The sequence below is a fragment of the Vombatus ursinus genome, unplaced genomic scaffold (assembly GCF_900497805.2).
Source record: "Vombatus ursinus unplaced genomic scaffold, bare-nosed wombat genome assembly UNPS02009975.1, whole genome shotgun sequence".
Taxonomy (NCBI): Eukaryota; Metazoa; Chordata; class Mammalia; order Diprotodontia; family Vombatidae; genus Vombatus; species Vombatus ursinus.
Window position 1 is genome coordinate 5,178,342 of NW_020949753.1, and position 18,970 is coordinate 5,197,311.

General features: G+C 35.8%; 1 protein-coding gene across 9 annotated transcripts in view; it reads right to left on the bottom strand.

The window, feature by feature from the left end:
* The window catches only part of AFF1 (AF4/FMR2 family member 1), a 175,967-nt gene that overhangs the window by 58,641 nt on the left and 98,356 nt on the right, over positions 1-18,970 (bottom strand). For 6 of the 9 annotated variants that reach the window (XM_027853355.1, XM_027853351.1, XM_027853352.1 and 3 more), the window contains one exon: positions 8,507-8,551. The exons of 2 other annotated variants lie outside the window; for them this stretch is intronic. In XM_027853355.1, the coding sequence (XP_027709156.1) occupies positions 8,507-8,551 (45 nt within the window). The remainder of the gene's footprint in view (positions 1-8,506; positions 8,552-18,970) is intronic. One more of the 9 variants, XM_027853350.1, reaches the window with a different exon arrangement.

The following is an 18,970-nucleotide window of genomic DNA, read 5'->3' on the forward strand; positions in this document are numbered from 1 at the left end:
CACACCTACATTTTCTGACAGGTTCAATGTAAGAATTTGTTTCACTTAACTATGTATTTCTGGCACAAAATCTTTGTTTTTATTTTTTGTTGCTACTGTTTTTCTTCTCCCGATGGACAGGGTGGGTGGGAGGAGGGAGGGGTTGTAGAAGAAAGTGGATTTATGAAGTAGGGAACAAAAAGCAAATTTTATTGAAGCAACTTTTAAAATACACAGAAGAAAAAGGTCTGCTAGAATCACAAAGATATAATATAGCTTTGAAAGTTATATGAATTAATGTAAAATAAAAGAAATATATAAATATTACAGTTCCACAGTTTCTTCTATTCTACTATATATATGGAAATTTGTTTGGTGTTTCTTAAGTTCAGAATTATTTTTAAAAAGTAAAGTTTTCAAAAGATAAAAATCTTTCAGCTGCTACTAGGATTTAGCAATAATGTTAAATAAAGGTGAAATGACCCTGGGGGTAAAGTTTACTAAGTGATGGCAAAAGGTCAGGAAAAGGCACTGAGGAGATAGGAGAGATCTGCTATTATCTCTGGTCCAGCATATCAGAGGCAGGGGAATGTTTAGTACTGTAGAATCGTGATAGAGAGACGGAGAAAGGGGGGGGAAACAGGTTTTCATGACTATAAAGAAAAAGGAGAGATTTAATATGAAGGGCAGTTTGTTAACTAAAAGACACAATGAAAGAGGAAGACAGAGTAGGACACAGCAGGACACAGGATAGGTGGGGCTGAGATATATGTAGATGAAGGAATGGGACAGCCTTGGAATCACGCAGAGAATAAGAAAAAAGGATCAATTAGACATAGGACAATAAAGTATTGCATTTGACTCAGTAAGACAAGTCTGTTCAGAGACTCCCCCTCCGCTAGCAATTTTGATTGGATTACTACCACCAGCCATCAGGAGGGAAGGAGAACTAAAAGAGAGGGTGGCAGCAGGGTATCAGAATCGAAAGAACAAGACTGTCCCCAACATTAATACAATAGCAGAAACATTCTCCTTTTATAATATAATTGGAAATGGTACATTTAATTTTTTTTTCTTAATCATTTCTCAGAAGCTTAGCCATAAAAGAACTTCAGTATTATCCCCTCCCATTGAAGAGAAATCCCTTCTACAAAATCTGACTAGTGGTTTGGGCAGATAAAAGAAATATTCTGCTTGGACAAGCATAATGGGTATAGTTCAATACATTAAACAGCCTCCGCCTTTTGGTTAAACATCACAAGTCTATAAATCAGTGTTTCATAAACTGTAAACCAGAAAAAAATTTTTAAAGTCTTACACCAAGAAAAAGGAGCTGCTGGGGAATAATAAAGCTTCAAAATGAAGTGTGTCTGATGATACAGCATACAATTGTACAAAGCCTGACATGGAACAAAATTTATCCTCTCATTTGCTTAGACCTAGGTCAGGAATTTAGAGAGCTCAAATCAGAGGAGAAGCAATCTGATTTTGCCCTTTATCAGAACACTCTGGGAGTATTGAAAGATGACAAGTCTCCAGTCTCTCCCTTAGATCACAACATTTAATACACCAAGAACACAGCAACCAGATCAACCTAGATCCTTCTTCTACAAGTGTGGAAGAGCCCAGCCCTAACATAAAGGCTAAAGTCAAGGAGTAGTTTGAAAAAGTGGGCAAACAAAAAAAGAACCCCACCATATCTATTACGGTGGCAGGGAAACTAAAGATACAAAATCATTACAGAATGAATTCAAAATAAATACAAGAAATGCCTCAGAAGAAAACACAGATTTCAACTAGAATTCCTGAAAGAGATAAAGCAACAGTTTAAAAAAAAAGTTTAAAAAGTTTTAGTAAATGAAATGAGGGTAGAGGGAAAAATAGAGAAGACAAGAGAGCTAAAGAAGAAAGAATTGGAAAGGGAATTAACAGCTTGACAACGAGATACAAATACACGTCCAAACATGAAATTCTCTGAGAACTAGAATGGACCCAATAGGAGCCAATAATTATGAGACAACTAGAAATATTAAAACAAAATCAAAAGATTTTTTAAAAAAAAAACAGAAGAAAACGTAAGACACCTCATAGTAAAGACAACTGAACTGGAAAACAGACTGAGGACAAAAAAAAATGAAGAATCATAACACCATAAAAAGCCTAGACAGGATATTTTAAGAAATCTAAAGGGCAAAGTAGAAAATGAAATAATATACTGGATGCCTCCTGGAAGAACCCTAAAAAGAAAACTCCCAGGGATATCAGAGACAAAATTTAGAGCTTCCAGGTCAAAGAAAAAATACTGCAAGCAGCCGGAAAGAAAGAATTCAAATACCAAAGAGTGACAATCAGGATCACACAGGATTTAGCAACCACCACCATAAAGCAGCAGAAAACTTGGAATAATGTATTTCAGTTAGCAAAGGACATAGGTTAAGAAAAACTTACCCAGCAAAACTGAATGTAATGCTATAGGAGAAAATGGACCTTTAATGAAATAATGGACTCCAAGCATTCCTGAAGAAAAGGCCAGAGCTGCAGAGAAACTTTGAAATCCAAAACCAGGAGTTAAAAGAAACATAAAACAGTATACATGAACAAAGAGTAATAAATGATTAAAGAGAGAGAAACACCTTAAGTGCTAAGAGGGGGTGGCACATGCCCTATCACCATCCGGGATCATAGAGTGAGTCTAATTAGAAAAGGCCTGAGAGTGTTTCTATTTTGTCTTGATGATTTTAAGAGAAGCATGGACAGAGAAAGGAAGAGGAATACAAGGTTAGGGAAAATCATCTCACATAATTAGGGCTCACAAGTAGATATCTACACAAACAAGTGAGGGTAGGACAATATTGATACTTGAACTTTACTTTCTCTAAACTGGTCCAAAGAAGGAATACACACATATGTGCAAATAGAGCTGGATACAGAAATACATTTCATTCCACAGGGAAACAGGAAAGAAAAGGGAGAAGATAGAGTGAGGGTAGGTAAAGTGAGGAATTATCCTACACAAAATCAAATCTAAAGATGTACAAAGATGCAAATGTAACTCTGTTGAGGTGGCAAAGAATGATAATTTGAGCAGTGCCCACCAACTGAAGACGGATGAACATATACAAATGTCATAAAATACTACTCTGTTGTAAGAAATGATGAATGGAATGGTTTCAGAGAAACCTGTGAAGCCTTATATCATCTGATGCAAAGTGAAGCAAACAGAGCCAGGAGAAAATTAATTCAATGATAACAATATGGTAAGGGTGAAGAACTCTGAAAAAATTAAGAACTCTTTTCAGCATAATGACCTACCACTTTTTCTGGAGGAGGAGTAATGATGACATATGCTTTTACCTCTTGATAAAGAGGATAAAGACGCCAAATGCAGAACAAGAAAAAAAAAATTTTTGGAAATGGCCAATGTGGAAATGTTTTGATTGACTGTTTAAGTTTGTAGTGGGGTTTGTTTTCCCAAGTGGAGGAGTGATGGAATTAGGGTGTGAAGGTGAGAAAATATTTTTGCTAATTGAAAAAACATAACTTAAAACAATGCATTAAAAAAAGTTCACAGACACTAGAATAATGAACCCTCATCTAGATCAAGGAATATAGACAAATGAAATGAATCAGTATGGTACAGTACAGAGAGCCCTGGATTTGAAAATGTTTAAATGCCAGCTATCAATAACTATGTGTGTGACCTTGGGCAAGTCACTTCATCTTTTGTGGACTGTTTTCTCACCTATAAAATCAAGAGGTTGAGTCACATATCCTTTAAGATACTAATATCTTTTACATCCACGTAGCCAAGCTCTAAATCCATAATCCTAACAACCTCAGAGCAGGATAAGTTGCTAAGTGACAATGGTTATGTGGTATTAATTCTGGAAATGTTATTGAGAACCTATAGGTGTGTTATCCTTCTTCCTGTTTCAGTGCATCGAAGAAAAATGACCAAGTACTGAAGAATATGGCCAGTGATCCAATGTCTTACGGAGGCAGTCAGATTTAAATTAGGACCAGAAAATAGGGTAATTTGTTAATAGGGGTTCTAGAAGACACAGTGGAAGAATAATATAGGAAGAAGACATGAACCACAGGGCCCCACCATTCCATCCAAGAGGGCAGGAACAGACAGAACCTGGTCCTGATCTGAAACAAAGTCCCAAATCAGGAAGTATGGCTAAAAAAAGGTAAACAGAAGAAGATAAATAAATTTTATGGTTACAGATGTATATCCAAGACACACATCCAAAAGAAGAGAGTAATTGCTTGGTTACAAAGACTCTAGGAGTCCCTGTAAGAAATAAAAAATAGATTAAAATATGAATATTGTAAATGAAATTTGAGCTTTAGAGGGAAAAAATTAGAAAGAAGATATGCAGCTTAGTATAGGACAATATAAACCTAACATGAAAAAGCAGACACCCTGAAAATTATCATTGAACAATGAGAAATCAATGATTCCATGAGCCAACAAGAAACAACAGAACAAAATCAAGTCTAAAAATTAGAAAATGAAAGGTATTTTGGGAAATAGGTCAAAGGGAGATAATCTAAGAATCATCACAATACCAGAGAGATGTGACCCAAAAAAAACAAAACAGAAACAAAAAGACCTCACAAATCTTAGATACCACACTCCAAAAACAATAAATAAAAATTGCCCAAATCTATTCAGAACGAGAAGAGAAAAGTGAAAATAGAAAGAATCCAATAATCCAATCCAGTCCAATAAACATTTAAGTGCTCACTCTGTACCAGGCACTATGCTAAGTGCCGATCGATGACACAATTAATAAATAGAAAGTCTCTGCTCTCAAGGAGTTTATAATCTAATGGGGGGGGAAGACAACACACAAAAGGAGGCAGGAAAGTGGTAGGGGGATACCCTAGAGGCAGGGCACTGACATCTTGTTCCATGGTGCTGAAATCAGGCAAAGCAGCGAATTCAGGATGGGGTGAGCTGAAAGTAACATTTCTGCCCTCTATAAAGGAAGGCATTAGGGAGAACTTCGTACTCTACCCTTCAGCCCTCCAATCAGAAGGAAGTGGTATGAATCAAGGCTTGGATTAGCAGCATGATGATGAGAATCCACCAATCATCTTCTGAAAGAAACAAAACACACACACACACACACACCCCAAATCCCAGGGATATCATAGCCCAAATCCAGAACTTCCAGGTCAAAAAAAAAAATATATTACACATAGAACTGAGTTTGAATAACCTGAAACCATGAGAGGGTCATAAAGATTGGTAGCTACGACCATCATCAAGGAAAAGAGACCTTGGAATTGTGATATTCAAGATGGCAAAAGTCTAAAATAAAAAAAAAATACCTGCCAGAATTGAGTATAATCTTAAAGGGGGAAAAAATGTGTGTTTCATGAAGCAGGTGACTTCCAAGCATTCCTGATGAAAAAGACCAGAGCTGAGAAGGAACTTTGAAATATAAACACAGGATTCATAAGAAACTTAAGATGGTAAATACATCTGAGCAAATGGAAAGGGCCTATCTTGGGATGGATTTTAATCAGAACAGCCCCTGAAATAAATAAGACATGTGTATATCATTCAAACAGTTAAGAGAAGGATATTTATTTAGCCATAGCAAGAGAAGGATATTCAACAAGGATAAGCACTGACACCCGAATTTATTCAGCTGAGCAAAGCTTTCTCATCTAAGTTGCCCACTGTTTTGGGGTTTTTTTTTTCTCCCAGGCACCAGAGAGGTCTGGAGCTCCTTGTGGCAGCTTTGTACTTAAGTAATCAGAAATTAATGGGAACAGCCTGGACCTTTAGTACCTTAAGTCAACCAAATCTTAAGGATGTTCTCAATTCCTTTTAAAGAAAAATTAGCCTAAATTACATGGAGGCAGGGGTTAGGATACTACTCCTACCATATCTCACTCCTTTGTGTTAAGGCTTTCTGGAGCAGTGGTGTCAAACTCAAATAGAAAGGGATTCCTGCCCCGGAGACATAATGACTTAAGCTATTAAAGCATGAGGCTTCACCTGAGACTTTTGGAACATCATGCAAAAACTGCAAATACACAGACTCTGTCAAATCCATGCTATTGAAGTCAGTGCTACAACAGGCCTGTGTAAGGAAAAAACGTAATGGCCATATTTCATAAGAAAAATAGTATAAAATTTGTCATAGATTATTTTCAGAACAACAAGGAAGAAAAGAGTGAAACAAATGAATAATTAATTAATTAATGTTGTCAGTAATTCTACGTGACCATTTATAATTTTTTTTTAATTTCCAAATCTCACGACATTTGTTTCCTAAAAGAGTCTTCTACTAAGGAAATCTTCATTTGATAGATGTAAATTTTTCATTTTATTCTTCAATTGTTCATGAATGAAAAGATGGTTAGTTTCTATTAGTGATTGTTTCTAAACAACCATCACTTTAAAATCCTCATCTTTCGTTAAATACTGAGTTACTTTGCTTCTCTAGTACATTTCATAGAGTCATGGAACCCCAAGAGTTGGAAAAGACCTCAAAAGTTAGCGAGGCCAGCAAATAACAGAGCAGGAATTTCCTCTCTATGATAAGCAGTCTAAACAACAGAAAGAAAAACGTTGTTTGTCTTTTTAGAAAAATACAGTGGATATTTCAGTAAGTTAAACAGCACACCACTGAGCCTTCCAAATTCTTCCTGGTTATTAAGTCTGTTTTTTAGAAATGATGAACCATTATTGCTTGCCTTTTCAATGAGTGGGAAAGGGGCTGGAGGGAGGGAGAAAATTTGGAGCTTAAAAAAAATGCTGAAAAATATTTTAAAAAAAAATAAAAGAAATGATGAACCAGGTAACAATGTTGGTGACCCTTGAATCCGCTCATGTCTACCTTCAATGCTCCCTCTCTTTTCTATCGCTGTGTTCCATATACATAGTATAAAAGGCCATTCTCAACGATGGTGAAAAAGAACAGAAAAACTGAAAAAGCTGTTAACTGTCTAGGGAATTTGATATAATTTTAACTTGAGTTCTGTATAATTGTACAAATAAGGCTTTAGGTAGAACTAAATTTAAGTTTTCTTTTAAAAGGCTTTTGTTTCATTCTGAGAGATAACTTAGCCAGTCTTAAAGTCATGGAGCCCTGGGTTCAAGTCCTGCCTCTGAAATACTATGTGACCATGGCACATCATTTCTGGTCCCAGGGTCCCAGGCAACTCTACAAAACTATACGTTAAAAAATACTGCAAATCTGCATTGCTAGAATAATTTTCTCATTGAGAATTTTCTATGCAGATAAATCACAGATCTGAACCCTGCCCCACAACAATCATCTATTTCTTTTTGTTTGTTTGTTTGTTTGTTTGTTTTGGGGAAGAAACTTTTTGAGGGGGAGGCAATCAGGATTAAATGACTTGCCCCAGGGTCACACAGCCAGTAAATGTCTGAGGCTGGATTTGAACTCAGATCCTCCTGACTCTAGGACCAGTGCTCTAACCACTGCAGCACCAAGCTGCCCCCAAAATCCTCAATTTCTGATGATATGTTCCAATTCTTCCTTTGTAGCCTCTTTCATACTCTGTCACTATTCCTCTAGCCCCAACAGTGAGAAGAGAAGGCAGAGGAAGTAAGTATATGGACACATTAGAATTACTTATCTGTCCACCCTTCCTATCAGACTTGGGAACATGAATATGATTTTACTTTCTATTCCTTTAGCTCTTTTTGTATTCAGAAACTAAAAGAGATTCTTCATCTAAAATAAGAGGGCTGGACTAGAAAATCTCTGAGGTCTTTCCCAAAGCTGTCTAAAAATCTAAAATAACTTAAATATGCAAGCAGGATGATAGTCTAAAATTACAACACCCTCAAGTATCAATATGAATCAGTCTTCAAAAAAAAAAAAGACTACACTAAATAGTGTTTTTAAAAGCCCGTTTGAGATTGAATCAAGCATAGCTTGGTATTTGTCATGATGAACACACACAGAGGGTTTATTTCCTAGGAAGCAGGTGTCTAGGTGTTATTCAAAGAACACTTGGCCTAATTTACAAATTGTTTCAGTCCTGTCCAACTCTTCATGATCCCATTTGGTGTTTTCTTAGCAGAGATAATGGAGAGATTTGCCATTTCCTTTTCCAGCTCATTCTACAGATGAGGAAACTGAGGCAAACAGTTAAGTGACTTGCCCAGGGTCACATGGCTAGTAAGTTTCTGGGGCTGGATTTGAACTCAGGTTTTCCTGACTCCAGACCTGGCCCTCTATCCACTTGACTTAGGAGTAGAGTTGAACAAATCCAGTCATTTCAAAGATGCCACAGACATTAAAGTCCAGCCTCTATCTCAAACCAAGCTAATCTATTTCTGAACAAAACCAGAGTTGAATTTACTTGTTTTTTGAAAGCCAGAGGGAATTTCTAGGAAGCAATACTACACATCACAGGGATGTAATTGTAAATCTTTAGAGTGATACTAATTAAATAAAACGAGGATAAATGGAAAGTGTTCAACCTACTTAGATGCAGAAACAATAAAAGGCATTATTAAATGACTCACCTTTAATATTTCTTCAACACAGTGTACTTCATTTGGGAAGGCCTGCTGAATGTTAAAAAAAAAAAAGGGGGAAAAAAAAAAGAAAAAAAAGGCATAAGAGAAGCGCTCACTGTAATGTTGAAATAAGCTAGTAGGAAAAACACCAGCCTCAGTTCTCCACAGAACCACAATACCCAAACATCGCAATCTTCATTCAGATAAGGAAAAATAAGACCCAAAGGGCTTCACACTTGAGCCAATACAAAAGAAAAAGGCAGTAGGTATCTCCAACTTCCATTCATTTTTTCCTAATCTATAAAACCCATGCCAAATAATTTTAATGTACACAAACTCAAGGAAGAAAGCTGTTAAATTAAACGTAGTCAGAAAGTGCCCTATCAAGTGACAAGGAACTTTTCATCAGCACCAGTCTGGAACCTCTGAAACACTCAAAGAGAAAGGACAACTTGACTCCCCTGTCATCTGAACCACTTATGATGATATACCTTCAAGGGCATTCCAACCGTGATCCCAGGCAGGGCTCAGTAACCTTTCAAGTCAGAGATGGAATGCCAAAACAGTACTGTGAATAAATTAAGTTTATTCTTCATTCACACTAAGTTCAGTAGGTCAATAATTTGTATCATTATTTAACTCCATTACTAACTAAATCTGATTAGAGGTTGGTAAGATATTCAAAAAATGTGGGTAGAAAAACCCATTACATAAAACAAAAGTAATGGCTAAACTTTTTGATCCTGAACCTCTCAGTATGTGTTTCCTTACATACAAACACACATACATACGTATATACACATGTATATGCACATATATGTGTATATATATACATGTACATGCATGCATATGGATATATTTATATAAAAGTACACAATCCCAACTTGTACTAAATTTACTTATTTATAAATTATATGCAAGTGCTATATAATTATTAATTATAATTATATATTATATATAATTATATATTATATATATATATAACAATAATTAAGCACCTTACAACATTTACACAAAAATATAAATTAAAAAAGGACGGTGGTTGCTGTCTGTCCTTCATTCTCTAAGACTAATGACATCAGGAGGGTGATATTTTGACTTGCAAGTGAATTGAATTTGAGTGAGGCAGAGCTGTGCAGTAATCTGCCTCTCCAGAGTCGTAAGAGTCTGAGTCATAAGAGGTCAATGGAAAGACATAGATCAGGACCACTGGAGATAGCCCAGGATGCAGTGGGGAGATCTTGACCTTTTTTAAAGCTAAGGCAAAAGTTAGTCTAGTCTAGAGGGGAAGACTGGATGAGATAAGATAAAATAACAAAACAGAGAGTCTGGGGAGTTACTAGGGGTGGGGTGGGAGGTGGGCACAGTTGGAGCTGAAATTGAAAGAGGTTGAGGGATTGCCTGAAGGGAGCGTTCCAGGAAGAGAAGGATGTGAAGCCAAGTCCTGGATTCATAAATCAGTGTTCTATTGTCCCTCGTAGCCTCACTAACTAGCTAGCGTGACTCATATTTCATTTAATCCAAAGAAGTCAATCCCTAGGACCCCATCTTTTTGACCCCATTAGAAATGGCAGCATCTGATATCACAGGATGGGGAGGACCTAGGGGAGACTTGGCTGGCTTTTTGTTTTGTTTTTTAATAAATTAATTCCTTCAACTTTCCTTTTCTTCACCTCACAGTTCTCTAACTTTATTTCAGTTTGCATCTTTCTCTCAGGTATTTCTTTCCAAAGTTAATCTTCCTTCTTACTTGTGTTTGAAATTATATCTTCCCACCTACTCCCAGCTTTTGCTCAATGAAATATCACCTTTTCCTTTGACTCTCCCATCTCTCCCTTTTTAATGGCCAATTATCTCTGCCTAATAATAACCATGCCACATGTCCTCATTCTCCCTTTCCAGTCACTAAGAAACTTTTCAAATGAGAAGTCTCAACCCCTAGCCTTCCCTTCCTCAGCATCTCTGCCCTTCCCAATTCAAAGTCATCTGACTTCCTCACTACACTACAAAGATCCTTTTTTCCCCAAAGTTAGCAAAGCCAGTCTACAACTCCAATGACTTTTTTTCAGTCTTAACCCCTATACACCTCAGTTTCTTCACTGATAAAAGGAGGTATGCAAGATAATCTCCTAAGGTCCCTTCAAATCTTCTTACAGATAAGGCAACTTGTGTGTAAGCAGGCTAAGTGAGAGCTAATCATAATCAGAGCTAGGGTCATAACAATGAGGCCTAGTAATTATCACATTTGTATTTCCAGGCTTCCTTGTTCCCTTTAACTCCAGAACAAGAGCTCTTAACCTTTTTTTCTGTCATCAACTCCACTGAGAGTCTGGTGAAGACATATCCCTGCTCAGAATGTTTATAAATGCATAAAGTGAAATACATAGGATTATGAAGGAAACCAATTAATACAATCATCAAAATATGAAAAAAAAAAGTTCACAGATGCCAGATTAAGAACCTCTAACTCTATAATCATATTTCAATTAGCTGAACATAACTACCTCTCTGGAATTCTCCTCCATCCCCCAGCAGCCTTCTCACTGAGGAAGATGCCACTAGCCCTGGGGCTTTCTCAGTCTAGAAGACCATCTGACCCTGTGTCCCTCTCCTCAGGCTGGTGAGCTCCTCCTGAAGCTTTCACTTTGAGAAGATGCTCTGGTCAGCCATGCTCACTTTTTTTTACTCATTTCCCAACTCATTTCCTAACTCTGGGCTTCTCTTTCCTACTTGCTACCCTGATTTTCAGCTCCCTTTTCTATGCTGTTTATCCCCAGTAGAATGTAATCTCTTAGAGAACGGGAACCATCTTTGTTTTTTGCTTGTGTCCGTAGAAAGAACATGAACACAAGATAGAGATTTTCAAACAAATGCAGGGGAGAATGAAGACAGTAACCAGGGGAGGGTATAGATCAGTAATGGGCTGCATAATCAGGCAAATCGTGGGAGAGGAGCCTTACCAGGAGACAGTGACCTCTGTGACACTGGCAATAATTAGTACTGTTCTGGGAGTGAGGCACAATGGAAAAAGGGAATCCCCAGAACAAACTCTACAAGGCAGTAGAAGAAACTGCCTAAAGGCTAGAGTCTGGAAGGCTACTTTGGAAGCTTTGATTGTACAAGGAATTCAGAGAAAAGAAAGACACCAGAAAATTACAGGGGTCACAAATCAGAGAATCAGAGTCTAGAAGAGAAAGTAAAAGATAATGGATACATGGAGAGTGGCATGAATCCTTTTTGGAAATGGGCATAAAAGTGAAATTTAAAAAACAAATGGACACAACTAATTGAAGGAGAGGAGGAGAAGGGGGACCTCTAGCAAAACTCTAAAGAAAAAGGGGTAACAAATGAAAGGAAAAGATCAGGGGTGAAGGAAAGAGAGTCAGTGGGAATAGGGCCACCATTAAAAGAGATTAAGGTAAAGTAACTTAAGGAAGATGGCACTATGTTTACAGCAGAAGAGGTAAAAAATCATAGCCTGGGGGAAATAAAAACTAATAGCAGAGATAAATGGAGGAAAACATAAACCCCTCATAACTTTAAATGTGAATGGATCAAACAATTCAACAAAAAGAAAAAAAAATGACAGTTTGGATAACGAAACAAAACCCTATAATCTGATGCTTACAAGAAACACATTAAAAATAAAAAATAAACACAAAATAAAACTGGGAGAGATGGGAAAAAAATTACCATGCAACAAAAAAGTAAGAGTTGCAATCATGTGATCTAACAAAGTAAAAACAAACATTCAAAAAAATGACATGGGACAAACAAGGAAACTATGTTATGCTGAAAGGAACCACAGACAATAAACCAATATCAGTAACAATTACTTAGATGCTCCAAATGCCTTAGCAACCAAATTCATAAAGGAAACATCTAAGCTACGAGAAGACATTGAGAGCAACACAATAGTGACAGGAAACCTCAACGTCCCTCTATCAGTTTTGAAAGAAAGACAAACAAAAGGGAAAGTATGGAACAGAACAAAGTGCTGGAAAAATCAGAGTTGCAAAAACATCTTCCAAATGGGAAAGCAAAAGAATTTATTTCTCAGCACCACATGGAATTTTTACAAAAGGTGACCATATATAAGGGCACAAAGATATTGCAAACAAATGTAAAAAGGTAGAAACAGTTAATACGCCGTTTACGGACCATAAGGCAGTGAAAACAGTCATTGGTTCAGAGGCCAAAAACAAAAGATACAGAGACAAATAGAGACTTAATAATGGAATCTTAAATAATGAGTATTCAAAGAACAAGTCACAGAAACAATTAATAACTACGTAAAAGAAAATGTTAATGATAAAACAACACATCAAAATTTCTGAGATGCAGTAAATGCAGTCCTGGGGTGAGTTGCAGTGGGGGTGGGGGGATTATATCCTTACAAACATACATTAACAAATTGGAAAAAGTGGCTTAATGAATTGAATGTGCAGTGTGAAAAATTAGAAAACCAACAAACGAACCTGAAATATGCAACAAAAAAAGACATTAAAAATTAGAGGGGAAATAGATAAAATTGGGGGGTTGAGGAAACCATAGAAATGATCAAACTAAAAGCTGGTTCTATGAAAAGACTAATAAAATTGATAAACTCACAGCTAACTGATTAAAAAAGAGCAGAAAACCAAATCAATAAAATAGCAAATAAACAAGGTGATGTCACAGCAAAAACAAACAAAAATAATCAGAACATATTATGCGTGGTTATATGTTAACAAAACTAATAACATTAAAGAGATAAAGGAATACTTTCAAGAATAGACAAACTATCAGAATATCAGAAAGAGATCTTAAAGAACTCAATCTCAGAAACAGAAATCGATGTAGCTGCAAAAGAACTATCAACAAAATATTCCTGCTCCTGTTGGATTCACAGGAGAATTATTTTCAAAAACTGAGAAAGTAAGCTCTGTGCCAGAATCCTTTTGTGAGAAAAACACAGCCCTAATGCCTAAACCAGGGAAAGATAAAACATAGAGGAAAGCTATAGGCCAATATCATTAATGAACACTGATACAAAAATTTTAAATACAATTCTACCAAGCAGACTATAGCGATTTACGCCCCCCCAAAATCATTCATTATGACCAAGTAGGATTTATATCAGGGATGAAAGGATGGTTTAACATTGGGAAAACCATCAACATAATTAATTGTATTAAAAATCAAAACATCCAAAACCACATGATCATCTCCTTTATGCTAAAAACTATAGAAAGTCTAGGCAGAGAGGGACCTTTTTAATATAATAAAAACCATCTATCTAAAGTCAAGAACCTTTTCCAGTAAATACAGGCCTGAAGGAAGGCTGTTCTCCCCACTATTATTTAATATAGTTCTAGAAATGTTAGTAACAACAGTAAGAGAAAGATATTAATGGAATAAAGATAGGAAAAGAAGAGATCAAACTATCCCCTATTTGCTTAGGATATGATGGTTTAATTATAAAATCCTGGGGAATCAGCAAAGATATGAATTGACACAACTAGTATCCTCAGCAAAGTTGCAAGCTACAAAATAAAGTCTCAAAAATGAACAGCATTTCTATATAATAATTTAAAAAACACCGGAAGTAATCATAGGGAAATTGCATAAAATATCTGGGGATCAACCTAGCAATCAAAAGACAAGTATAGATTCAGTTACAAAGTACTCCTTAAAGAAAAAAAAAAAGAACTTATAATAGCTGGAGCATTTAGTGCTCACGGTTAGACTGTGTCAATATATGTAAAATGACAATACTATCAAACTGAATTTGCACTTTTAATGCTCTACCTATCACATTACCAAGCGTAACAGAGCTTGATAAAATGATTTAAAAAAATTTCATTTGGAAGAACAAAAGACCTGGAATATCAATGGAAATGATGAAAAGTAAGGATGAAGGGGGAATACCAATAAATTATAAAGCAGCAGTCATCAAAACCACCTAGTATTAATTAAAAAACAGAGATAGAGGGCAACGGAACAGTCTAGACAATGGACAATCAGAAACAAGAGAAATAAATAACTTAGTTTTTGATAAAGTGGAAAACATAAGTTACCTATGAAGAAATTCCTTGTTTTATAAGCACTGCTGGGAAAACTGGAAACCAGTTTGGCAGAAAGTAGGCTTAGATCAACACCTTACCACTAAATTCCACAATACATTCTAAATGGATATACAACCTTAATATTAAACATCATACAACAATAATAAAAAAAATTAGAAGGGAAGTAGATCATATACCTCTTACAGCTATGGGTAGGAGATAAGTTCTTCATCAAACAAGAAATAGAGGCAATCACAAAAGATAAAATAAATATCTGATTACGTGAAACTGAAAAGCTTCTGCACAGACAAAAATAATGCTCCTAGGATAAGAAGGGAAGTAGTCAAATGGGGGAAAAAAAATCTGTGTATCGAACTTCTCTGATAAGTAATCTTTGTATCGAATGTCTTTTCTATCCAAGATATATAAAACTAATAGACATTTCTCAATAGATAAATGGTCAAGGGATATAAACAAACACTTCTCAAAAGAACTGCAATGTATTCGCAACCACAGGAAAGAATGCTCCAAATAATAAGAAAAATGCTAATCAAAACAACCCTGAGGTTTCACCTCACATCTTGCAAACTGACAAAAATGACCAAAAAATAGCAACAGTCAATGTGGTGAAGGGATTGTGGAAAGATAAGCACACTCATACACTGTTGGTGGAATGGTTTTGTGGTACAGTCATTTTGAAAAGTAATTTGGAATTATGCAAATTAAGTGACTAAAATGTCCATATCCTTTGAACCAGAGACTCTATTACTGGGGCTTATGCCCCAAGGAAACCACTGAAAAGAAAAAAGTCTCCATGCACTCCAAAATATTTATAGCAGCACTTTTTGTGACAGTTAAGAATTGGAAATCAAGTAGATGTCCATCACTTGGGGAATGGCTAAACAAACTGGAATACATGAATGTAATGGAATATTATTATGCTGTAAGAAATGATGGGTGATGAATACAGAGAAGCATGGAATAATCAATATGAATTAATGTAGAATGAGTGAAGTAGATTCAAGAAAAAAAACATACCACAGCAACATAAACTACGATGTAAATGGTTAAGAACAATTACACACCCAAAAAAAAAAAATCAAAAGTAATGAAACAAAATTATAAAGATCTACCAGGACTAGAATAAAGAAATATAAGAAGACACCTACCCCTTAGTGGAGGGTGGAGTCCACAGGTGTTATACATTGCACATGTTTTCAGATTTTTTTCAGGGTACTGATCAGTTGTGTTGATTTTTTTTTCCTCTCTAAAAAATACTACAACTGAACAAAAAATTCAGATAAACTTATCAGTGCTTGCTAAGAACATGTCATGTATTAATTTCAGTAATTAACTAGTCTTGCAAATTTTGACCATGCATAACTGAGATCAAAAATCCCCAACATTCTGAACTCTCCATCTTTGATGAAAAAATCAGATGAGTTCCCACTGAGTGTCACAGAAATGAATGATTTATTAGTCTTAATAAGGAAATGGCACTCTCCCTACCCATAGTGTAAAAAAAACCTAGGGCGATGATTTGGTTCCAAATATATATATATATATGTAGATAGATAGATAGATAGATATCCAATAGATTCCCTATTATCCCAGCCCTATCCCCTGGTCTATGGTCAAAGAAAAATGTATAATTCCATGGAGAGAAGCTTACTTTTTCTTCTTACAGAGTGAGTTAGCAACTCTGTAAAGAGAATTTCACAATAATCTAGATTTGAAATAAAATACCACTGTAGGGGGGAGTTTTATACTGCAGTTTGATCTTATTTTCCCTAAAAAAACCTACACAAACAAGAGAACTAAAAAGGACTAGTTGTGCGTCCTCTTGCCCAAGTCACACAGACATTCGTTTTTCAAGCCCAACAGGATTGAGATAGATATATTAAATGTAATTACTATTCCTTCTTTGTGTATATGTGTTATCTGTCCAATTTAACCGCCAAGTGCAGAGTCCAAAAGACACTCTCTCTAACTATATCTTCCCTGTGGTGCCCAGCAAATTTTTCAGAAGCTAATATAAACTAAGAACAAAACAGGCCCCAGACAGAAGTCATCAACCATTTTCTGGAGAAGGAAGCTAAAGTCCTAAGGATGAAGTAAACCATTTAATCCGCTCTTTGTCTGAGAAGATGGAAATGACCTTATTCCAATGATAATCCCAGGGCAGTCTGCTCCCTTAGTGTTGTCTCCTAGCATTGATTAAAAAAAAAAACCAAAACACCACAAACCCTAAAGTGGTAGGCAAAGTACATAATACCCTGAGGAAATGATTTGGCAGCTCAGGAAATGCCCTAGGGTTTACTGATACTATAACAAACACAGATGATAGATGATAAATAAATATGGCTCCACCCTGTCCATTGTCTTCTGATATATCTAACTCCACATTTTGCCAGTGTTAAAAATGACATCTTGATAGAAATCCTAAAACATATTCTATTCTATGAAAGCGCAAATTTTGCGTAGCTTTAGTCAACAGGGAAAATGGTCATTTATTACGGCAAAGTAAAGACACAATATACTCCAGGAGTGTATTCTTGTAACATCTATCCCCTCACAACCACAAATAATGAAAACACTGGGATGTGGTAATGACTTTAAAATTTTGCTACACTGTCTTTATGAGACTAGCATCTTATCCTCAAAAGGTAAAACTGCTCTTTATGTACATGGGAATTCAGATGTTGGCTAAATTGGTTCTATAAACAATCTGCCCCAGGGTTGGAATCCATCAAATTTATGAAGGGCCTACTATGTGCCAGGCACTGCACTCAGCCTCAATGAAATCACAAGCAAATATGCAAAATCATTTACCAGTTTTTCCTAAACAACAGGGTTTATTTACGAATTCGCAATCTAGAAAAAGATTTTGTTAAGCTTCTGTTAATTACTATGTTAATATTACTATGCTTCATTGAGTACCTTTCTTCTGAAAAGTTCTAAGTGTTGTCTAACATATATTTTATGTTACCTTTAAGAGACAGGAGCATGTATTATCACCGCTTTAGAAGCATACAGCAAAAATATTAAATAAAACCAATCGCCTACCCTTCCCCCCAAAGGAAATTCAAATTATATGTGAGATACAAATGCACCTGTGTCCCTCCTGCCTATTTCATACACCTGGATGTGACCCAGGGGAAAACCCTTTCAGAAACTGCCACAGTGCTGGTTTGAAGCTTCTCTCTGACAGAGCACGGATGAATAAATGAAATTTTAATCCTATAAAAATTCAATTCTTTAATGGAAATGCTGCCAGATTCCCTGCAAAAAGGAAGCAGTGTGGTATTTTCATTGTAAATGGCATCAGTATCCGGTGGCTTCGGGTAAAAATTCACCTGACATAAGCAAATACTACATTTTACTATCTTAATCAGACAAAATTTTAAAAGGCTTCTCAATATCCAACAAATAGTTATTTTTCTTAATAAAAAGCTCTGTTCCACCTGATTTTCCCAGAGCTTAATTATCTCTGCTAACAAAATCAACTGCATGGTCTTTTAATTCACTGAAAGATTCTCCAATGTCTCTGAATTGAGGAAAAAATAATTTCCTAAATTCACTCAACTTGTGGACTTCTTACCAAAGGACAAAAAATGCATAAAGTAAATTCACATCACAAAGTCAATTATGGTATGATAACCTTAAGACACTGTACTTTGTGCATGTCTCAAAGTGACTAGAAACATCTCTAGTTACATTTTTTTTAAACCTTTCTCTCTATTCCCTGAATCCCCAGAACCTAACACAGTGCCTGGTACATAGTAAGTACTTAGTAAGTGCCTTTTTATTGACTGATTTTTATTTACTTTTAGCTTTAGGAAGAAAGTTGGGCAATTTTTCATTGCTTTCTAGGGCGAAGAAGGATCTAGTGTAACAATTTTTAAGAAACCACACTCATCCCTAAACACATCCACTAATCATAAAACTAAAAATTTAGATCGCTAAAAATGGCTAATTGACAAGGGCTAATTAATGTTATCGAAATAAATTATACATTACAGAATTATAAATTAGACTGTACAACTTAGTACTAGGAACCCTAAAATTATAAGGCTAAAAGATATCTTGAGCAATCATGAATGCAATTTTCAATCAGGACCACATGGAAATCTCCAAAAGGGAGGAAATCTACTCTTTTTAAAGACCTCAAGAAAAAGAGGTCTTTTCAATCTCCACACACAACCTCCTTTGAAGTTAAGTGCCAGGGAAAAACAAAGGCCAGGAAAAACCTGCACACGCTGATAAATACAGGCCACTACCACTTAACTTTTCCTGTCCTGCTGCAGACTGGGCAATCACAGTTTTTTGAATGAAGAAATCTCTCCAACTTATATTTTTCTTTAGTAATCAATATTTGCTAAACATTATTAAAGCCCATGTTTTTAAGTGATCTTAAAAAATG